The 23,593-nt window shown below is 35.2% G+C and overlaps 2 protein-coding genes across 2 annotated transcripts; one reads left to right on the forward strand and one right to left on the reverse strand.

Annotated features, from left to right (window-relative positions):
• The first annotated feature begins 3,859 nt into the window (after positions 1 to 3,859).
• LOC142625741 (ADP-ribosylation factor 2-like) lies at positions 3,860 to 8,027 on the forward strand. Its single transcript, XM_075799450.1, has 7 exons — positions 3,860 to 4,208; positions 5,815 to 5,969; positions 6,208 to 6,278; positions 7,143 to 7,262; positions 7,378 to 7,496; positions 7,601 to 7,682; positions 7,808 to 8,027. The coding sequence occupies exons 2-7, from the start codon at positions 5,822 to 5,824 to the stop codon at positions 7,811 to 7,813; spliced, it is 546 nt and encodes a 181-aa protein (XP_075655565.1). The 5' UTR covers positions 3,860 to 4,208; positions 5,815 to 5,821; the 3' UTR covers positions 7,814 to 8,027.
• Positions 8,028 to 9,976: 1,949 nt separating this feature from the next.
• Positions 9,977 to 23,498, reverse strand: LOC142625571 (uncharacterized). Its single transcript, XM_075799207.1, has 21 exons — positions 23,169 to 23,498; positions 21,199 to 21,371; positions 20,915 to 21,085; positions 20,102 to 20,212; positions 19,924 to 20,001; positions 18,842 to 19,038; positions 18,701 to 18,761; positions 18,349 to 18,423; positions 18,101 to 18,178; positions 17,941 to 18,003; positions 17,774 to 17,857; positions 17,504 to 17,682; positions 15,849 to 15,888; positions 15,608 to 15,751; positions 15,269 to 15,388; positions 14,960 to 15,175; positions 14,164 to 14,340; positions 12,544 to 13,225; positions 11,783 to 11,991; positions 11,169 to 11,304; positions 9,977 to 10,386 (listed from the first exon to the last, which is right to left on the reverse strand). The coding sequence occupies exons 1-21, from the start codon at positions 23,305 to 23,307 to the stop codon at positions 10,229 to 10,231; spliced, it is 3,291 nt and encodes a 1,096-aa protein (XP_075655322.1). The 5' UTR covers positions 23,308 to 23,498; the 3' UTR covers positions 9,977 to 10,228.
• Between the last annotated feature and the right edge of the window lie 95 nt (positions 23,499 to 23,593).

The raw sequence follows: 23,593 nt of genomic DNA on the forward strand, positions 1-23,593 counted from the left end.
TCGTACCCAATACAAAAAAAAAAAAAAAAAAAAATCCTAGTAAGATCATGATAAAAACACATTCTTGATAAGAGCCTAGAAATGATGAATAAATTTTGCTAACAAAAACCAGGCAAATAAATAGTAAAAAAATTTACACTAACAAAACAAAGTTGTATATATTCACAATATTTTAACTAAGTTATGTTAAGTATCTACCAAATAAATAGTCAAAGTCTTTAACCCACACCTAACAACAAATAATACCCAACTGCAATGACAATAAAATCCAAACCCTTACTTGAGATGTAAATTTGTTGAGAGGGAGGAGTTGTGACAGAGAAAGGAAATGTGGCGTGAGAAGGCAATGTGGTGTGAGAAGTGTGAGTGTTATGGGTGAGTGAGACAGTGAGTTACTGAGGAGTGTTAGAGGCTAGGGTGAGTGAGGCAATGTGCAGTGAGTTTCTGAGGAGTATCTGTGTTTATAAAATTTTGCCCGACAAAAATCGAGTCTATAAGACTCGAGATCCATGTATATTTTTAATGGAATTTTCTGACAAAAATCGAGTCTTAAAGACTCGGTTTTGTTATGTAGAACTCGAGATCCATGTGGCATAATAGTTCCAACTCAGCAAGTAGGAATTGAGCCTTTAAGCCTCGAGTTTTATATGGAAATCGAGTTTATAAAACTCGAGATGCGAGTTTGTAAAATTCTTCCAAACACATGTTAACTTATAATAGTGTTTCCCCTCACTATGCTAGCCAGCAAATTACCTCCAACTATTATAGATTTTATCAGTTGAGCTAATTGGAATCCGCATTCAATTTACTAACTCAAATAATATGTTTTATAACCTTTTTTTTGTGGATTTTTCTAAAATAAAATAAAATACTTTTCTTGTATTGGTTGAAATATCAATACTGGTCAAAACATCTAAAATGTCCATGGTACAACTGGTATAAGTACAATTTTTTTTAATCTCTTTTTTTTTTTTGAAAGTTTTTTATTAATTTTTATCTCTTAATTGATTTAGAGAGGGTATATATAATGTGTATAGCTTTAGTGTCTAGTATCAGTTTGATACATACCAATTAATATGGTATTATTTCTCAAAAAAAAAAAAAACTATTATGTTATTGAATCTATTAATTACTTTGGTTGAGATTGACTTGTGTCGGATGTATTTACTCTTTTAATAATACCTTATTCATTAAAAAATGTATGGCTTCATACTCTATTGTCTATTTAAGATGATTTTTGTATTTTACAAAATTTTGTACAAATTACATGATAAATAAATTGAAGATAAATTTTAAAAGTTCCTCTATTATCATTCACCCAGCGGCAGCGCAAATAAAAATAAGTTATACTCATAAAGAATTGAGTAGAAGTTTGTTTTTAAAATATTAAATTTTGTTAAGGAAAGTCACAATATATATGAAATGGGATGCATTTATTTATTGCATTTTATACTAACCTTGAAAGGATAGTGCCACTTCATATGTAATACATTATATACAGGGGATTGTCATTTTGTGAAATGTGGAACTTTTAGAATTATAAATGAACAAAACTATTTAAGAATAACTCAAGCTCGGATTATGGAAAAAAACATTTTTATGTTTGTTTTTTTAGCAAACAAGCCAAACTTATCTTTAGGATTGTCCACAAGTCAGTCCGGATCGATTTTTGACTCAACTTAGACCCAACCTGCTCAAATAGAGTGGTAGGAAAGATCTGACATCGACCATCAATAATCACGAGTCTAGTTGAATCGGGCTCGAGTGTACAACAGTTAGGTTCAATCGAAGTTGATGAAGGATCACATTGATGGCAAATTAGGCGACAATCTGTAGATCTTTGTTGGATCTACGCGGAGATCTCTTAATCTTTGCTGGATCTAAGCAAGGATCTTGAGAATTTCATTAGATCTAAGCAAAAACACCATATCTTCATCGAATCTGAGCAATAAAATACCATATCATCACTAGATTTGAACATATATGGGTAGAATTGTTCTTCTTTCAAGGGTTAGTCAATTGAATCGGGTGGCTCAAGTTTTGGAGGAGGAGACCCACCACTTGACTCACCATAATCGATTTTTGAAGGCGGTGACCTACTGTTTACCGCTGGAGTCATTAGATTGGGCGAATTGGTTTCGGTCAGTTGCATTGAGTGGGTTGGGTGGCCTAATGGCTTGGATAGCTATACTCATCATAAGTTTAGTATATTCGTAAACAAGCTATTCAATATGATTTAAGTGTGTTTATGTTTGTATAAATAATTTTATGAGATATCAAATTATTATTCTTACTTATAAAAAAAAATCAAATTATTATTCATAAAAAATGCACTCTATTAATTTAAATAATATATTAATCATACTTTAATTATTTATTAATAATTATTAGCGTGGATTTAATGCGTAAAGTATAAGCATACTATCTTATAGCATGGATTTGTGAAATTAACCACAAAATAATAATAAAAACTAGTTTGCTGGTATATGTCAGAATTAAGAAATAAGCTATCTCATAAGCTAGTTTCCTACTAGGGTCCAAGGAAACTGATCAAAATGCTGTGCTGTGACTTTGTTTGCTGGTATATGTCAGAATTAAGAAATAAGCTATCTCTAGTATAGAGATACATATTTTGAAATTTTCAATTACTTCATTCTTTTTTTCCCCAGTTTTACAGGAGTTACATATATGGCCTGTTTGGGAGTTTAGAGAAGGAGGAGAGTAGAGGGGAGTAGAGGGGAGGGGAGTAGTGGGGAGGAGAGTAGAGGAGAATGATTACCCTCCACCTTGTTTGGACGTTTTTATAATTAGTAAGGGGGAAGGGAGTAATTAGCCCTTCCCCTTGTTTTTAACATTGTAATTTTATAAATATAATAAGGGTAAATTAGGTAATTTACTTTATCAATAATTTTATGTGCTCTACACTCCCTCCAAATCTCTCCAATTTGGGAGAATTAAAAATGAGGGGTTGGAAGTAGTTGAAACCCCTTCAAACCCCTCCCCCTCCTTCCTTAAAAAACTCCCAAACAAGGTAATTGAATTACTCCCCTTCCCTCTACTCTACTCCCCCTCCTTTTTTAAACATCCAAACAGGCCAATAGAGATACATATATGGCATCTATTGAATTTGACACCAAGGTACTTTTTTTGATTAGTTGTCAAGCTGAGAAGTTCATACAAGCTTTATTAAAATGTATTAGATACCCATCTTATAACTGTTTGAAGATTTGTTCTATATTGTATAGCTAAAAATTCTAACACTTGATAATTAATGGTGTTTTTAAAAACCTTTATGTTAATATTGTTAGTTATAAGAATAAAAAACCAACTCTATAGGAGACAACAAGTTCATGAAGTTTATGTCTTACCAGGTGAGAAAGCCCTTAGGAAATCCCCAAGGTGAATTGAACTTTTCTTACAAGTTTGGTGAGAAAGTATCTAATGCAGCAGTGGCTCCAAAGGTCTATGGGGCTAAGCCAGGTGGCTAGGGAAAAAAAAAATATAGCCGCGTTTTAAAAACGCGGCTATAGCTGTGCCCTATAGTCGTTCTTGAAAGATGTGGCTGGAATATGTCTTATAGCTGCGTTTCTAAAAACGCGGCTATTGATCCTGGCTTATAGCCGCATTTGTAAAAAACGCGGCTATAAACCCCTCAGCCTAAGCTGCAGGTTTTAGGCCACGGCTGAAAATGCGGCTAAAATAAACGCGGCTATAGGCCGAATCATCCTATAACCACGTTGTCAGCAGCGGATTTTTTTTTTTAGTCACTTGTGAATATGCTTAAATTTTTTTCCAATAATATAGTAATATAAGCTTAATCTTTTTTAAACAAAAACATGAATTAAACATCTCACATAGTTTAACTATTAATTTATGCTAAAAAAAAAAAAGAGAAGGGATTTTTAGCTCGTTTCGTATTTAAAATAAAATTCAATAACCTATCAAAAAAAAAAACCAATTTTGTTTTAGTCGGCTTTTATCCAGTAGAAGATGGTCGATCTAATTTAGTAATTTACCCAACAAAATTTAAACGCGTCTCTCTTTAAAATTCAAAATTTAAAATCATCCCGTTTTTTGCGATGTCCTTCCTAGTTCCTATATATACGTAGGAACAGAGAAACGGAAAGAAAGAGAAAATCCAAAAAAAGCATTTGATCCTTAATCTGAATCTGAATCTAATTTAGCTCTGAGCACCATTTCCATTCGAAGTAAGCTTCTCTTTTATCCACCTAAATATCTGTTTTACTTCAATTTTCGGTTCAGATCTGATCTGCTTTTTCGAGATCTATGTGATTTGATTTGTTTGCTTTGTTCTGCAAAAATCAACGTACTGAAATTGAAAAAAAATGATCAAAATAGTTTCAATTTGTTCGTGTTACTAATCTATTACGTTTTTTGTTTTTAGCTTGATCGCTTTGATTTCTATATAGATTATAGGAAATGAGTTTGTGTTGGGTGGGATCTAATGCAATTCTCATGTATTGGCTGTGAAATTTGAGTTTTGTGGGTTTGAATTTTGAATGTCATGCACAGTAACATGGACGAGCCAATGAGGTTAGGTTTTGTTATGTGTTAGATTTTAGATTGTCTATTGGAGTAGTTGATTTGATATCCAATAATAACTAGAACATAACGTTAGTCCTAAAACTTTGGGATCGGCTACAGATTAGAGTTGGTTACATGTATTATTTTTTATATTCGATCGTATCCAAAATCATACTCTTTGTTACTTGATGATTTGATATCAACCTTTTGGAAATATTTTTTGGGTAGATCAAAAGGAAGCGGCTAACGCCATGTTGTGTAGAATTATACAAATGAGTTTTAGTTGACCTAAAATGATAATTTTACTTCTTTCGTCCTGATAGAACACTTAGAAAATTATGGTACAATAGTTGCCTTTATGGTTTATGTATAGCTCTTAAACGAGCTAGAATTAGTACAAAGGTAAAAGTTGGGCTCAATTAGGCTTTGGATTAATATTCTAACATGTTATATAATAGAAGAGAGTTTGCAAAAAATTAGTATGCATATCGATTTTCTCAAAATGCTCTTAGGTGGATTGAGTGTGTTTGGGATTATTAGAAAATGCTCTTACCATGTGGATTTTAAGTTTGATTTATTTCATTAATTAAATTGCATGCCATTTACATACTTTCATCTTTTGTTGGGTGGAGGGAGTATGATTTTTCAAACTTAATTAGAAGGGAAATGGGAGTCTTGTGGTTTGCACTTACATGGTTTGATAATGATTTATAGAGTACATTTGTGTGAAGACTCTGTAAGTGCTTGATATTTTGATGGTGTCTGATATATTGTTTTACCAATGTTACTGGTTTAGAAATTACTTAAGATATGTGAAGAAGCTGTCATAGTGTTAGAATAATAGTTAAGCGATGAAGTTTACTTTTTCCTATCAATTTAAGCTTCTGGGATAAGTCATTGAAAGGGAGTTTGCACTGCACCCAACGCATAGAATGCTTATTGTGAATTTGTGATATTAGCTAGAATAATAGTTAAGTGATGAAATTCACTTTTTCCTATCAACTTAAGCTTTTGGGATAAGTCATTGAAAGGGAGTTTGCACTGCACCCAATGCATAGAATGCTTATTGTGTATTTGTGATATTAACTACTGAATTATTGTTCTTATTGATTCCATCCTATTTTGCATCTTAGGAAACTTTTATTTTTCTTTTTTGTTGATTTTTCTTCATTCTTTTTGCTCAGAAAAAATGGTCACGAGCTTAGATATATAATTTTTCTTAACATTTGATGGATTTCTAACTCCACCTCTGGTCACTAAATATGTCAGATACAGAATGGGGCTGTCTTTCACCAAGCTTTTCAGCCGGCTTTTTGCTAAGAAAGAGATGCGTATTCTTATGGTTGGTCTCGATGCTGCTGGTAAAACCACAATATTGTATAAGCTCAAGTTAGGAGAAATAGTTACCACCATCCCTACCATTGGTATGCTTTCTTTTGTAGCATATCTTAAATGAATAAAATGCCCTCTCCTTGTTTGTGATTTAGTTATTTAGCATAACAAGATGAAAGTGGAGGTTTTGCTGTTAAATGGGTGTAGCTTAGTGATTTGGGTTGCTATAATTCTAATACCTTTGAACAACAGTGCTAAATGTGCAGCATTTATCCTAATACCATTATTTTCTGCAATAATATTCTGTTTCTTTTTCCTTTCCTTTGACAGGATTTAATGTGGAAACTGTGGAATATAAAAATATTAGCTTCACTGTGTGGGATGTTGGTGGTCAGGATAAGGTGAGCAACATCTTGTTCTATGATATCCTGTCTCATTAATGTTGTCTTTGACTTAATTTAGTCTACTTATGCAACCTTGCTTATTCTAATTCTTTCTTCTGCAATTTAGGTGGTCCAGTTCATGTCTGATTTAGTCAACCTTTATTTCAGATATTTTATACGTAAAGCCTAATTGTAACTAATTGTAGTTGAATTATACACTGTACAGATCCTATATGGCCCCATTCTTTTTTGCTTATATATCATACTATATATATGGATGCTTAATTATTGATTTTAGGTACCTAATGCTCTCATAACCACGAGATCACACTGGTCCTTAATATGCATTGTGGTTATAACCTTCCATGGAAGTTTATGTGTTAATTAAGATGCATGATGGTTAAACATTATCCTCAGTCTATGCTGTTCTGCTTTGGTCCTATTTCAGTTGTCTTTACTCTTTATGTCGCAGCTGATATGCATATATCAAACATGATATTATATCCCTTTTTCTTTTGGGAAGGGGGTTGATATTTTGAATTTGGCATGGGTGGTCAATCTAGTGCTTATTAGGTATGTCTGCATCGTCTTGACATTATCATTAAGTTAAACTCACTCCTTTAAATAGATCTTAATTTATGCGAGTAAAGCTGATTGACTGTGTGGTTCACAAGTTTGTCCTGTTGAAGCTGGTTAATAATATTTGTCTCATATTTACTTTTATTGGATTGTACAAATCCACAACATAGTTTTATACCTTCATTTGAACATCTATGATGCTTCTTCAGTTCAATCTGAAAAGTTTTGAAATAACTTTGGTCTAATTCCGTGTTCACACCCTTTACTCTTGAAAATTTCATTTGATTTGATGGGTTGTTTCAGATTCGACCTTTATGGAGGCACTACTTCCAAAACACACAAGGGCTTATATTTGTGGTAGATAGCAATGATCGAGACCGTGTTGTTGAGGCTAGAGATGAGCTGCACAGGATGTTGAATGAGGTACTACAAAAATTTGGGCTTTGATCAGCTATATTTTTCATATAAATAGTGGTTAAGTGGTTGTGTTTTGAAAGTGGTCCTGTTAACAGCAGTAAGATCTCTTTTTCTTTGGCAGGATGAATTAAGAGAGGCTGTGTTGCTTGTGTTCGCAAACAAGCAAGATCTTCCTAATGCAATGAATGCTGCTGAGATCACTGATAAGCTTGGCCTTCATTCTCTCCGGCAACGCCATTGGTAAAGTTGATAAACACCTCCTCTCCACTCCATTAAAGTGATTAAACCACACACAGAAATACGCTCAAAGAGACAAACATGTGATCGCTGTTGATACTTTGCAGGTACATCCAGAGCACATGTGCAACTTCTGGTGAAGGATTGTATGAGGGACTGGATTGGCTCTCAAACAACATTGCTAACAAGGTAAGATTATAGTTTTTTCCACATCTGCCTACGATTCACGCAAAACTACATTAGCTTGCTGCACTGTTGTTTATCTGCTTTTTATTTCATCTAAATCTTTCTAATTCAACTTTTCCTGACCTCAGGTTTAGAGGATTGCGGGCTGGTCTCTCTATACTTTTCTTAAGTGATTGTGGCAAGAAAAGAGGATTTTTCGTTTTTGTTTAATTCTTTTGTATCCTACTACCCCTTAATGTGTACTCTGGTTGCGATCAAAATTAAATTTTCTGTAAGCTATTGGCATTTGCTTAAATACACAGTAACTCATGAAATATTTAAATTCTGTTTGTGGTGATATTTTATCAATATCAAAGGAAGGGGTGAATAAATAATGTATAGAATACAAATTTTACTCTGCCAAAAAAAAGTAAAATATATCACACAGCCAAAGCCCTAATAGTAATAAGTTTGATTACTGCATTTGGGAATTGCATTGTACCCTTTTGCCAAGAGTAGGGGTGTCCACGGGTCTGTTCGGTTCGGGTTTGTGCTCAATTCGGATCCGATTTCGAATGAAAGACAGATCAAAGACCACAAATTTACAAATTTGAAAAAACAAATCTACACTGAAGAACAGATCTACAAACCCAAACACCAGACACCCTCAAATCCAAAGAACACAAATAGAAACTGGACTTGCATGAGACTGAAACAAAGAAATAAAGTCTGTGTTTGGCTCTATGTAAAATGTTTTTCAAGTGTAAAATATTTTCAGGTGAAAATATTTTTTAGAAAAGAAAATATTTTCAGTTGTTTGGTGGCATTTTAAAAAATACTTTGAAAAATATTTTTTAGTGTTTGGTTGTGTTCTTGAAAATACTATAGAAAACACATTTTCTACTTGTTGCTCACATTTTCTCAACTTCCAAACAAATATATAATATCATTTCTCAATAGATAAATACAAAAGAAACAAAACCAAACAAAAAAAAATTCATCAAATCTGGTCAAATTGAGAGAAGCAGGAAGAGAGAGAGGCTGGGTTCGATCTAGAGGCTGCGGAGGCAAGATCGCACAGCGGAAGTGATTGGGTCATGGTGGGTTGCTCATCTTGCGGTGGTTTGCTCGACATGGGTAGAGAGAAAAATGGTAGATCGATGACATGGGTGGCAGAGGGAGGAAGAGAGAAATAGGGCAGATCGGTAGTGGAGTCGAGCTATGCTTGATCGGCGGTGAGAGGCATGGCCTAGACGACGGTGGAGTCGATCTCAAGTTCAGGTGACTGGCCTCTCTCTCTCTGACGGTGGGTGGCTCTCTCTCACTCTCTTGGTTCAGTTCTTTTTTTTTTTTTTTGAAATGGTTTGAAGGTAAGATAGATGTGTAATCTATTTTACACTTCAGGCTTTCATATTTTACAGTCAACGGAAATGATTTTTCATTTAACTTAGTTTTCTGGCCAAACCAAACACCCCTGGTGGTGTAAAATATTTTCCGAATTCTTTTTACACCAAAAACAAATGCAACCAAAGAGAAAATTATTGAAAACTACAACCTTGACTCACAGATCAGAGATGGTGATTGGTAGAGATTGCAGATCGAAAATGGTGAATGGAATAGAATTGCAGATCGATGATAATGGAGGTTAAGAGATCAACGCAAATCGGCGATGATGGAGGTTGAGAGATCGGCGCAGATCGGCGATGATGGAGGTTGAGAGCTCGACGCAGATCGGCAATGATGGAGGTTGAGAGATTAGCACAAATCGACGATGTTGAGATATCAGTGTGGATCAACACATATCGGAGATGTTGAGAGATTAAGAGAGTGAGAGAGAGCCTTAAGACTGAGAAAGAATGAGAGAACTGAGAACCTTGAGCACTGAAAATTATATATCACGGTCGGGTTGGGTGGATTAGGTTTTGAAAAGGAAGACCTGCCACTCGACTCGTCGGAATCAGTTTGGGATGGCAAGAACCTGCCATCAACCACCAAGTAGTTGGGTTGGACGGCAGATGGTTCGGGTCTAGTCAGTTTGGCCAAGTGGGTCGGGTCTTTGGTTTTGTTGGACAGGCCTAGCCAAGAGTTCAATTGCTATATGCCAATCTTTGTTTTGTTTTGTTTTTTTTTTTTTTTAAGAGAAGTGTGCAAGCCCAAAATATAAAAACGTTTATACGAAATTCATTAAGAATCAAATGCACATCAAAATAACGGGCACCATGACAAACGCAGCAGTATCTTAAAGGTTAGCGTGATCCATGTAGTGTGGCTTTGCAGGCCATCATTGCTCGGCTAAAAACCTAAAACTAGGAGGAAACTACAATCAAATTCATCTCTAATAAATTTCACAAATATATCTTGAGAAATCATGTAACCCAACAATAAAAAGCCAAAAGGGGGGATGGCACACCCAGTTTGTTCAACATTATAATTTATATTAATTTTAGAAATGAATAAATTTATGAGCTTCCTCTTGCCCCAACATACATCACTCAACAGCCAACCACAAAACTCTATTCAAAGCCTTTCTTTGTCCCTTTGCACAACTTCATAGTGAATCAAATACTCTCTCACCTGGATTGCTGGAAGAATAAACTAAACTCAGGGTAGGCATTCACGAAACTTGAAATGACCTGCAATGGTAATGCCTGCCCTTGTATTAGAACTTGGTGGTGTTTCTCAATCAATGAAAACACAACTCTCTTCTGATCGACCTCTTCCAAACTACCTGTAGTCCCAACATGAAAACAGATGATCAGCATATAGCTAAACGCTTGGAGGAGTTCATGAGACATGCAATCATTTGACATACCCATCATACACAAGTTATAAACCAACCGTTAAATTCGAACCTTCCATATAACCAACCTCATTTATAATTGGTTGTAGGCACACACACAAGTATCACATGAACTTCAACATGTGAGTGCAAGCACAAGCACGCATAAAAAGCACAGAATGACATATGGCAATCAAATTCTTATTGCGTTGTTAGGAGAACCCTGTAACTGGATTGGTTATGAATAGGGTAACCTGATTCTCTTGAGGTTGTAAGAAAATTACAGAAAAGAATCGTCAAACAGGAAGATGCTAAAAAAGAGTTAAGAAAGAAAAAAAAAAAAAAAAAAGAACAGGGCAGCCTGATGCTGGAACCCATGTTATATCCTGATTTAGCTGATAATAAAAGAAAAGATGATTTCAAAAATAAGGGTTCAAGCTCTAAGGAATTAAACGGTAGTATCCAAACTTGCTTTGAGTCACTGGATGGAATTCTTTAAATTTTGACAAGTCACAAATCCTCAGACCATTTGTCAATTATTACATATTTTACTACTAGAGCAACTTCAAGCAAAATAGTTATGGTCTTAGTGAGATTGTGGGTTCAAGACCCATGGGGTGCATATGTAAGTAACAATAAAAAAGAAAAGCAAAAGAAAGAAAAGAAAAGAATAGGCTACTAAATTTAGTAGGTGCTTTAAGTTTTAACAGATCAAGTATCAGCACACATACCTAACTCAGTCTCATGGTCTTGATCTTCCTCATCTCCTTCCTCAATAACTATTCCATTTTCCAAAGCAACAGCTGCTTTAGCATACCTATCCAAAAATTCTTCTTCAGTTTCTTCATGTTCCTCAGCTTCAGACTCCTAACAGTTAAAAAGCAATGAGTGCACAAGCAAATACGGCAATCAATGTACTAATAGAGAAATCAAATCCCTGAATAACCAACTTATCAATTTTATGTACTCAGCAAAAAAAAAAAAAACCTTATCAGTTTTATTTTCTGGTCATCAATTAGAGTGTAATGAACAAAGCAGTTACAAAAAGTGGATAAGCTCAATTCACCTAGACCAATGGGCAATGACCTTATTTAACAGGTCCATCTCCCAGACCAATGTCCTTGTGCGTAATGACACTTCTGCCAAGCACAAGTATGAGGTGGTGGGTAAGGTCACAGATTCAAACCTCATTAGGTTAGTGAGTTAATTGCCAAGTGTGAGAACCATCTCCTAGAGGGGCATTTTCCCTTGATTAGGTGTGCAAGTAGTAGGCAACAGTGCATAAATTATACCTTACCACCAGAATTCCTTAAAATTAAATATATACAAGATTTGGAAGTCAAACCTCATCATCGTCTTCGCTTTCTTCATCATCAACATCATCATCATCGTCATCATCATCATCTTCGGCCTGTCCATCATCTTCATCTTCTTCCTGCACTTCTTTCAAACGTACAGATGCCTCCAACAGTGAATTAAAGCAGTCATGCAACAAAACACCACTTGGCTTCTCCAGTCCCAACAGCCGTTCAACCACCTGGGCAAGTGCCATCACTGAGAGTCATTTAACAACCATTAGTAGTGCCCTATAGAGTTAAACCTGTAAAAATGTAGGAATTTCTGGAAAAAGTAGTAAAATATAGCAGAACAAATAAACTATGACAACTAAAGCAGACAAACAATGATCACCTGTGAGGTGACATGATCAAATTTTTCTACAATAAGTATATAAGTATCAGATGAGAACATGAGGTCAGTGTGGGTTAAAATCCCAATCTTTAAAGAGTGGCTTCAAAGAGTGGAATCCAAAAGTGAAATGTACATCCTCAATGAATCTGGCTTGCTAACCATTGGCCATTTTATATCAAACAAACAATAACATTCAGGTACACAGTGTACAAAAGGCTACACCAACAAGGGGACAAAAAGAAAAGATAGGGAAATAGGAGAGAATGAAAAACAAACAGAATCCAATAGAGCATCGACAAAATATAAGAAAGAACCAGTTGCTGGCTTATGTTCAATTAAAAAAAGATGTCTATCACTTAAATCAATATGTGGGTAAAGAAAATTTTTATATTAAGAGTTTAGAAGTAAGCAACTAACCAACCAACTTTATCTCAGATGTTGCTGACAGACGAGGTTCAAAGGAGCTGGTGAGGAGGAAACCCAGGGCAGAAGCCCAAATTGCAAAACCACCATTTTCACCTTTCTCCAAAATCCCCTCCACCATGTCAGGATAGGATAAGTAGCATGATGATATAGCAAGCAACAAAGGCTTCCATAGTGAGCTAGGCTTGCTTTGAATTTCTCTGAAATGAGAAAATGCTGCCCGACTGAAAGCAATCGCCAATGACTGCTTCACACCATCAGCTTCAAATGAATAACTCGGGACATGCAGTAGAACGTGGACACATGAGCAAGCCCTCCATGTTGCAGATGGATACTGCAATATGGCCTCACTGACAAAAACACCAATGGCTTCAATGATAGAACGCTGAGGCACAGGTGGAGCTGGAGGGGACGGCATCTGTCTTACAAGAAAATTCTTCAAGCCATATTTGCTGTGTAGATTCACAACTTCCTTGATACAGTCAAAAACTGATAAATCCTCTGATTCTTCCCATGCATTCCAGTCTGCTATTAGGTCAGCCCAAACTAACAATAGCTCCGACACTTTAAACTCTAGAAGCATATTACTTCCAGTAACAGAGTGCATAATGGACAAGAGCAACTTTGATGAATCATCTATGCATGATGGAGGGGCAGAAGCCTCACCTTCCTTATCCTAGTCAAATTCCAGGGAAACAAAATAAATTTTATGATAAAATTCGAGAAGATATGATGAATTAAATGAAAACATTAAACATTGGACTACAGAGAGGACACATGACCATCAAGGCCACAAGCAGAGCAAATGCAGAAAGTATGGAGGATAGGAAACCATTATTTAAAGGATAAACCAAAAGAATAAAAATTCTTAATTCAAAGACCAAACTAAGAACATAAATTTACACTAAAAAGATAGGACTTAAGAGTAATTGCAATCAGCTATCGATACTTGAAGTTAATACATAAATGAGGTGTCAACACCTTTCAAAAGATTTGCACACTCCACTTAAAGATGTGATACATGATCTTATAAGGCTGCACCTAGCATATCCACCATCAGATAAGTGACATTACACAGTTGGAAACAATACAATCCAGAACGACAATGTAGTGATAGACTGGAAAAGTAGAGCATCTCAACCAACTAGCTTTATTTGTGTGTGTATAAAAAATAAGGCTCTACGTTTGTATATACCTGTATAAATTATACACCTGATTGATATGAGTGAATGGTGATACTCCATTTCTGCTATGCCATGCATAAAAGTGCACCAAATTATTGACTGTAGAGGTTACATGCCTAAAAATTAAAAAATATTTTTTTTGATAATATATATTACAATGTAATAAGTGTAACTATGTTAAAAGCTCTAAAATTGAAAAACGAAATGCTTGAAGAAAAAAGTACAAGAAAAATAAATTGTGCAGCAAGACTAGAGCCACTCAAAAGAAAATCAAAAGGTACCCAATACTGAACTGCAATCAACTTAGGTGGAAACTTTAATCCCCCACAGACACATTCTTTGTTATCCTTCACTCGTTGAACATACGGCTTAGGAATATCAAGGTAAGTTCCCTTACAAATATATTACAGAGAAAGAACTTAAGACAAACCAGTTGGTAAACAGTTGAGAGCCAAGCCTGTTGCAAGAGAGCAGAGAATGCTCCACCAATGGTAGCTCGGCCAGATGTCCACTTTTCACTTGATTCATTTTGCTCAAGTTCTTCAGGCACAATGTTTTCCCAACATTGAACCATCACTGCTAATGCTGCAAAGCCCCGCTCGACCACCTATCATGAATAAAGTGTCAGTTCATCAATAGTACCATATTTAACTCATCATCAATTATGTCATCTTCAAACCCCCTTTTTACAACAGAATTAAGCCTGGGATCAGGAATTTCAATCTGTCAAATCCCAGCAAAAGCCAATTACAAAAGATTAGGTATGCAAGCACATTTACCAACAAATGAAAGCAAATGTATTTACCATGAAAACTATGGTGCGACATTAATAAATAGAAATAGATGCACCACCAACCAACCAGTGGGTCAGATGCACATGCAGGGTCATGTGCACACATGCAAAAGTGTGTGTGCGTGTGTGTGTATTACGGAAAAGTCAAAACAACTGATCTTTATTTAATAACGCATACCTAACATTTGATTGGACAAAATGGGCAAGGATGGGGAAGATAATGGTTAAAAATTCTCAGACTTAAAACCTTTTTAGATTCTGATTTAACCAAAATAATTCTTTTCTTTTTTCCTCCCATATATATATATGTGTGTGTGTGTGTGTGTGTGTTTTGTTTTCCCATGTCTTAATTCAAAAAATCAGTACAGCCTGCTACAACCAGATTTTGAAAATGATATAAACCAATGGACTAGCAAGGAAGATCCACACATACTTGAGGCCATGGCTCCAGATTTGCAGGTATCCACTTTGAGATTGCACCCACCAATGATGAAACAATATATGGTATATGAACTGCAACAGTTTCATCTCCAGCCTCCACCACTGAACTCAGAAGCTGGAATAGAATGGAGCTCTCTTCATCTTCATTACTAATCCTTCCAATCACACCTTCAAGTAGAGGTAACCACTCAGGTGGCGCATAGTCATTCTGGAGAAGAAAAATAATAGCCAGGTGAAAAACCAGAATGACCTTGCAATGGCCACCATTACATAATCCAAAAGGGTTCATTCAAAGATCTACCTCAAGAAGCGCAGCAATTGCTCCAGCAGCAGAAACCCTGACAGGATAACAAGAAGTATCCCCTTTATCGGGCATGGCCAATGCCTTGAGCAATGAAGAATATACATCTGCACTCATCTCCTAGAAGCAAGACTAAAACTCAGTGGGGTACATGATAGTATCCATAAAAAATTAGTAATTCAGAGCTCAAGAAAGTATATTGGAAATTAATAATTCAGAGCTCAAGAAATATAATTCAAAAGAAGAAAGTGAGGTAGTGTGATATAGCAAGTGATCAACACTTCTTTTGTGTCAGAGAAACACACACAAGAGATGGCATGAGTAAGAAAACAGTCATACTTCTGGTAGACAAGTTGCAAGCTCTCCAAGTATCCAATTTGCAGTGGCAACCAAGTACGGTAGGCTCACAGATAGCGTATACAATGGTAACACCCGAGTACGAATAATAGTAGTTACATAGCCAGATCCTTGCTCCCTTAGAAACTATAAATGCAGTAGTACAACTATAAACTTGTTATTGTACACTCTAATTTAAAAATAACTCACCATTGAATAAACTAATGTGGTGAGATCTCCTTACATCTTGCAGACCACCATATGCCATCAGAACACCAAAATAACTGTCATGTTTAACATCGAGGAAAAAATTATATATTTACAATACATACATACATATAATATGCAATATAAAAACAAGGGAGCCAGCCAGCATCTTTAACATCCAAATGAAAATGAATAGAATTAAGACAATGAAATAAGGTACAGAAGCAGAAACTGTTTGAAATAAAGGTGGCAATGACAATAAGCGGCAATTATTCTAATAAGGCATCACCTTAGGGGAGGTCATAGCCCAAATGAAGAGGCTTTGGTGGCAGACAATATGAGTAGGCATAATGGAGTCCTACACTGGGATGTTTTGTTTACTAGGGCCATCCATGATTGGGACATGAGGGTTTACAAACTTTTTCTGCCTTCTCTATTCCATCAAAATTAATAGGGATGGTGAAGATCGGGTGCATTGGCTCCCAGCAAGGAGTGGTAGTTTTGAAGTTAAGTCTTTTATCAGTCCTTAATACCTGACTGACCCTAGTCTTCCCATGGAAAAGTAAATGGAAGGTTAAAGTTCCTACTAAGGCTGCAAGAACAGTGGATAGTGACACGTGTCAAGTCAGACCTTTGCAACAGGAATATTAAACAACTTGGAAATGTAGATAGATAACCCAGTATACAACACCTAAGGTTGGTTGGAGTCGGCTACAGACCATGGAGACAATTTCAATAGAAATTTTATCCATCAAAATATCCCCCTTAATAAGAGTACAAGACTATGGTTATATAGACAACTAAACCCTAATTATAACTGACATAGGAATCCTTAATTAATTTATTACAAAAACAATCTTGTGTTTAGGAAATAAAATAGTAATTACCTAATTAACTACTAGGACCTAAAATAAAATACAATTAACCAATAAATAAAATAAAAGTAAATCAAAAGAAATCTTTGCTTGCACTTCCGCATCATAGCAAGTATGGTGCAGGAGATGCCAGACCTTTGCAACAGGAAAATTAAACAATTGGGATATAAAGAAAGATAACTTAGGAGTCAATATTAAGATATCTATTAAACAAAATAAATTTAAAAAAATCCTTGCTTGCACTCCCCTCATTAGAGAGACTATAGACCATTTACTGCTTCACTGTACTATGCACACAATCTATGGCCTATAGCGTTTTATCTGTTTGGGCTTCAATGGATCATGCCTAAGAGAGTAGTGGATTTGTTGGCTTGCTGGACAGGGGTTTTTGAAAGACATTGTTCTGTTGATGCATGGAGGGTCATTCCCCTATGTGTCATGTGGACCATCTAGCGAGAACGAAACCAGCACACAACTGAAGGAATTGAGCATTCATCTTTGGAGCTGAAACGGTTTTTACTTCATTCTCTGTATGACTGGATGGCTGCTTTAAGAAGTCATTCATCTTCTTTTGGAGGAGTTCCCAGATCTATGTAACTTGTGATGATCTTTGTAGCTTCCCTAGTACTAAAAAAAAAAATCCCATCCTCCCCTACCCCTCACCACAAATTGGTAGAAATAAGAACAAAACAAAGCGCGCACACACAAACAAAGCCGTAGAAATATTTGTAACCAAACCTTAAATATCCGTTTTGCAAGACATACAGATTCAAGATGTAATTGATGGATAATATCAGAGAGACATTCAAGAACTCACTCATTAATAATTCTAGTTTGTGATGCATTTGCATCAGAAGGAATAGGAAACTTTGACAAAAATGGAAGAACAAACAACTCCCCCATATAACGGTGCTGATTATGTCTCTTGTTCTTTTCACCTTTTTTGCGCTTTGATGAAGCTGAAGGACCATTACTGGAAGTTCCCATTGGAGGGCCCTATAGGGACCAAAAGACAACATAAACAATATTATTTATCCCAAAAAAAAAAAGGCTCAAAGACATATATTAAGGAATACAACAAAGCAACCTTTGACATTGAAATAACACCAAGTAAGTTTATTGAGCTTTTTCTGGCTGTAAACAAATCCTCCCTCCATCCAGAAATTTCATCCTGCATAAGATTAAAAGCATTAACATGATAGCTAATCAAAATGGCATATAAATATTTTGTAAAGATCATGATCAACTTTATACAAGATCAGATGGAAGATTCTTCCGTATGAATTCATCTGCATCTTCTTCCCACTCTGAAATATCCTATTTCCAACAATAACCATTAAAAAGTCAGGATTTACATGACTAATCAGATTGTTAGCCTTTAAAGCAATTTTCAAATTGTATTCAGAAACCATACCTTCTCATTCATTACTAGAGCTGGAAAGATTGCAGAGTCCAACAAGAAGGTAAAATGAGGTGAAACTAATCTCCATCCCTGTAGCATATGAAAATCAATACCTCAAAAAAAAAAGAAAAAAAAAGATGATGTTTTAATCAAACTAGGACTCCAACTGTCACCTTCTACTCATTAACTTTTCGAATAACTAATACCAAATAAGAGTTATATTGAGCAGAGAATTTAACAAATACCATAAAATAACTTACTGGGCCTGTCTCTAGGACACGTGATATCACATCAAAAGCTAGGGAAACAATCCTCTCTGATAAAAAATCAAGCTCCTGCAAAGGAAAAATTACTTTCAACTTTCAAGGTTCTAGAATGACCACAAAGCAGCTAAATAGCCAGCTATGGCAATGACAACTTATGAAAGCAAGCAAATTCAAGCTGAGAGCCATATAAAATCACATAAAAGCACAAATCCATGGTGAAAAATAATTGTAAGCAGGATACAATATAAAGTTTTGGTGGTACACAGAACAAGTTGTGTGAAAACTAATGTGAGATGTTCAAGATATACATTTTTGCATAAATTTAAAAAAAAATTAAAATTCTTACACTAATATTTTTGCTATATTTGACCACATTTAAAACACAGTTTATAATGTCTGGCATCAACCTGAAAATGAGAGGGAACACATGTCAACACTAACCAAAAATACTTCTAATCCAATCAAATTGAATAACAGATGGTATTACTTATCAGAACACTTCCGGTGCCGGGTAACCAAAGCACAGAAAATGAGCAAACTTCTCTTCCCAGTCTTCAATCTCATCGTGTATCCATCCTCCAAGGTGACAGCACAATCAAAACTCAAAGAACCCAGAATGCTGATCAGATCACGACAAAATGAAGGCAAAAGAGGAGCTAAAGTAGATGGCATATACGACCTCACCTATAAAACTAACAGTGGTTCAAAAGCAATCCCTCAGGTGAAAGAAAAATGACATGACCGTGCAATAGAAAATCATAACTAGAATTCAAAAGGCAACAACAACCAAGTCTTAGTCCCAAAATTTATGGATTGGCTATGGATCCTCAACAGTTTAATTATAATCAGTCACATGTATTCTTTTCCACAAGTAGAATTCAGCAGGGGGGGAAGCCAAGACAAATGTTATTTGCAGCGAGGTACCTCCAGCTATTAAATAGCAAAAATAAAATGAGAAAAAAGAATGTAATGGATTACAGTCATACCAATCTATTACTTGTGCCTTCTCATGTTTTATTAAGGCAGTTATCAAACAATTGAAAGAAAAAACTCATTACTTTAAAAGATAGATGAATCTAAGGACTAACAAACACTATGTTATACAATGTTTATAATTCCAATAGAATCTCTAACCCTTAAGTGCTGCAACAGTACATGCCCTAGTACGTGAAAAGTACAACCCATCCATGTTACAGACATAAACTAATGACCATGCATCACCCAAATAGAGAGGTCAAGTTGTTCAAACAAGGATTTAACTGTTCTAACTTAGAGCACTAGAAGTCCAGGAGAGAACAAAAGAAAGTGAGAAGCGTCGTATACTGATTATCACATAGGCAAAGTGGTAACACACAACCATATTTAGACACCATAGTACAACAAAATTTCAACCAAAAATTGCATATACCACAAGCAAAGCACCAGAATCAAGAAGGATACACTTGGATTTAATTCAGCGCTAAACTGATTCCACATATTCCAATAATTGAATGTCAAAGTGAATACATACTACTGATGGATTACTAAATTTCTTTAACATCAGTATCATAAACAGAAAATAGTACTTACAGCAAAATATATGCATTTACAGATAGTGAGAAGGACTTTCTCCATTTCCATTTCTGTTCTATCATGGGTAGCTAAAACCTGTTTCACACACCAAAGAATCAGACACTATGGAGACTTGTAAAAGAGTGCCAAGTGCACACAGGGACATCAGAGCACAACGAAGGGTAAAGATGACTACCTTTTCAACCAAATGATGGAATAATGCCAGCAGGGGTACAAGAATTTCTTTTGCAATTAGCTCTAGCTGTGGTGGCACTGGCTCCTTAGCAACTTTAGGATTCAAAAAATACTGCAAGAAAAAGTTTGAAGTTTGAGTGACTAAGAAAACCATAAATAATATGATTCCAAACATACATTAATACTTCCAGATTTACCAACTTTGGCTTCACATTCCCGTTTCATATACCATTGAAAGTCTCAAAAACTTTTTTTTAAACATTGAACGACGATATATAGAAACACAGAGTAACTAAATAGTTTATGCCTTTGTTTCCTACATGGGAAGCAGATGCATGAAACAGTATGAGAAATGCAAACATGAACAAATACCATAAAAGGTTCTATCTTAGTTGGGAGCAAATAGGAAAAATGTACAGGGAAGCAACCAACTAAATTGAAAATTGAATGCTTGAGAGGCAAAAAGCATGAGAAAGTTAAAAGGTGATTCGATAAACTATATATCGCTACAATATGGGCCATTGTTTGATTGAGATTTCCCACATTCTTTCTTTTTTTTTTTTTTCAAATTCACTTCACCATTATCTTAAATCCATTTATCACAATTTTAAGGAGTCTCTCCAATTGTTTCCTACATCATTCCATAGAAATATAACAGTTTTCACATAAATCCCATCCTCATTTAAAAGAGAGAGAGAGAGAGAGAGAGAGAGAGAGAGAGAAAGAGCTGGGGGCCTCAATTTAGTAGCCATTGTACTTGCTTTCTCCATGGGATCTTAGCAAGTTAGTTTATAAGTCACCAGAGGTTAAGCACCTGGAAAGGTCGAAGAAGTGCATGAAGAACTGTAAGGGCATTGATGGTGTTCCATCTCCAATCTGCACCATTGCTAATAAGGTTACTATTTTGAATAGCAGACAACAGATCAGGTACAAGTTCAGGCCATGAATTCTGCTTCACAAACTCAGCGACAACAATGATCCGGAACTGCGAGCATATCCAAAGCATAGATATATATATAAGTAATGGACCTAATGCTGAAAAGAAGTTTGGATGTGCAGTAAAAGAACCAAGGTCTAGATATAGAAAAATATGCATACCGCTTCAACCAAAACTTTTAGAACCACAGGTTCAACTTGAAGCAAAGCTTGCAAAAGCTGCTCCTTGAACTCCTTACTGACTTTTGACAATGTACCATCATCATTGATGCTTCGTCTAGTGAAGTTCTTAAGGTAAGTGGCAGCAGCAACTTTTTGACCTTGATTTTCACCACCTATAGATAAAATTATAAGGTACCTAACATTATATCAAGTAATTTTCACCATTTTACAGGTATAAAATTAAATCAAGTACAATCAAGCAATGACGAACAAGAATTAATGGGCTTCGACCTTACACTAATCAACATGATATTTATGAATTGAGAAATAACTAAACTTTGGGTCCATATAGCTGCTCAGAAAATGTAAGATGAAATCCGTTACTGTCAAATTCCTTCCTATTTTTTGTTTCTTACTTTCATTTTTGCAATAGGTTTAACAATAACAGTGCAAAATAACAAATAGTGAACATTTTCAATTTGACTTTCAAGTCATGTTTGGCATCTAAGGAAATACAATTTGAAACACTAGAAACCAATACCCAATAGAGCTGTAAAAAAACACAGGCTCAACTCTCAAAAAAATTGTTTGTCCATTTATTAATAAAACAAGCTAAGCTCTGAGACTTAGACCCATCAACAACCCCAGCTCATACATAATAATATATTTGTGAGTGAATTCATGAACATGTAGCTTGATATAATTATGAGTGTGTGTGACTGTGTATAAATAAAATATTTACATATGGTTGAGACTGGATTGTCAATGATTGTAAATAAGGTCATAGATATAAAAATATTGCATTTAATTTATTGATAATATAAATAGTTCATTCACTGCCAACAATTATATATCATTTTTTTTTAATAATAATTTTATTGAAAACCAAAAGAGTTACCCCAAGTATACATGATGTATACAAATGGGGACAATACAGTCAATCACACAAATTACAATGATCTATCAAATCGCAAATCAAACATAAAGAATAACAACCCACAACTGACATCCAATCCAACAAAATTCTAAAGAAAAATAATTTAAGATTAGGCAAAGATCTTTCAGAATCCTCAAAGTTTCGGGCATTCCATCCTCTCCAAATACACCACATTAGGCAATGCAGCACCGCCTTCCAAATAACACCATTTCGATGATGAAAAAACCTCCCTTGCCAAGAAGCTATTAGATCATACACCATCATTTCATAGCAATAGGGCAACAAAGTAAAAGATGATCCACAAATTACCCATTACAAAATATATATATATATATATTTTTTTTTTTGATAAGTAAGAATGTTATATATACAAATGGCTACTCTATGCATGAAGAACATAGAGCAAACCCAAAAAGTACAAGAAGAAGAAAACAGAAAATACAAGACAGAATATATATTGGATAGGTAGATTGCATTACATTTGCACATGTAACACAAACCCAAAACATATATTAATATATTTACTCCCCTTGTGCAAATTATCAGTCGTCAAAATTTTCCCCAATTGTATATCATTTGTTACAAATACAAGTTAGGCAATTCAATTATGAAGTCTATAAATGAAGATTTATCTATCAAATTAACTCAAACAATATAATTATAGCCATAATTAACTAAGCATTATCAAAGATTTTACGAAGAACAGCTAAAATTTACTAATCACCATAGTAATTCCTTCATATAACTAAAGAACAAGTTAAACCCCGCTCACGAAAATGCTTTAGTTTATTCAAAAATAAATAAATCAATCAATCATTTCTAGCTTGGTGATAAGCTCGAGCTCGACAAATGCTCGACTCTATTACAGCCGAGCCTAACACTGTGTCTTGCTCAGCTATATATTTCTCAAAAACAAGAACGATTTCAAATGGTAGGCTTTGATGTATTTAATTTGAGCGAGTCTATATATATATATATATATGGAGAGGGAGAGAGAGAGAGAAAAAAAAATTGTAAAATGAAGAGGATTTACCGGCGGCGATGGAGAGGAGAGAGAAAGGGAATTCAGGGCGGAGAGAGAGGCGATCGAGAGCTTCCGAAGCGGTACGGACGGCGTTGCTATCGGGGCTGAGCGTCTGGCTGAGTAGCGGAGCGATCTGAGCGACCTCCATAGGTGGTCAAGATTCGTAGAAACCCTAGCCCTAGCTTTTGTTTTGAGGTTTGAGCTGCGGATAGATGAGAAGGAAAAGGAAGAGAGAAAAAAAGAAAAAGAAAAAACAAAGTGTGAAATTAATTGGGCGGGAAAAAAATGATTGTGGTAGTTATATACTTGTCATCTCAACGGTGGCAAGAGCTGCAAAGCTGTAAAAAAAAAATAAAAAATAAAAATAAAAATTGGAATCTGAATTCAAAAATCAAAATGACAAAAAAATAACTGAATTCCGAAACGGGCACTGA

This window comes from Castanea sativa, chromosome 2 (assembly GCF_040712315.1).
Source record: "Castanea sativa cultivar Marrone di Chiusa Pesio chromosome 2, ASM4071231v1".
In the NCBI taxonomy this organism is placed as follows: Eukaryota; Viridiplantae; Streptophyta; class Magnoliopsida; order Fagales; family Fagaceae; genus Castanea; species Castanea sativa.

Excerpts from the sequence above, each read along its gene's own strand:
- LOC142625741 (XM_075799450.1), top strand. The coding sequence starts at position 5,822 with ATGGGGCTGTCTTTCACCAAGCTTTTCAGCCGGCTTTTTGCTAAGAAA. Across the intron at positions 6,279-7,142 it reads ATGTTGGTGGTCAGGATAAG|ATTCGACCTTTATGGAGGCA; the intron begins GTGAGCAACATC and ends GGGTTGTTTCAG. Across the intron at positions 7,263-7,377 it reads TGCACAGGATGTTGAATGAG|GATGAATTAAGAGAGGCTGT; the intron begins GTACTACAAAAA and ends TTTCTTTGGCAG.
- LOC142625571 (XM_075799207.1), bottom strand. The coding sequence starts at position 23,307 with ATGGAGGTCGCTCAGATCGCTCCGCTACTCAGCCAGACGCTCAGCCCC. Across the intron at positions 17,858-17,940 it reads AGAATCTTCCATCTGATCTT|GATGAAATTTCTGGATGGAG; the intron begins GTATAAAGTTGA and ends AATCTTATGCAG. Across the intron at positions 15,389-15,607 it reads TTGCAACTTGTCTACCAGAA|GAGATGAGTGCAGATGTATA; the intron begins GTATGACTGTTT and ends TCTTGCTTCTAG.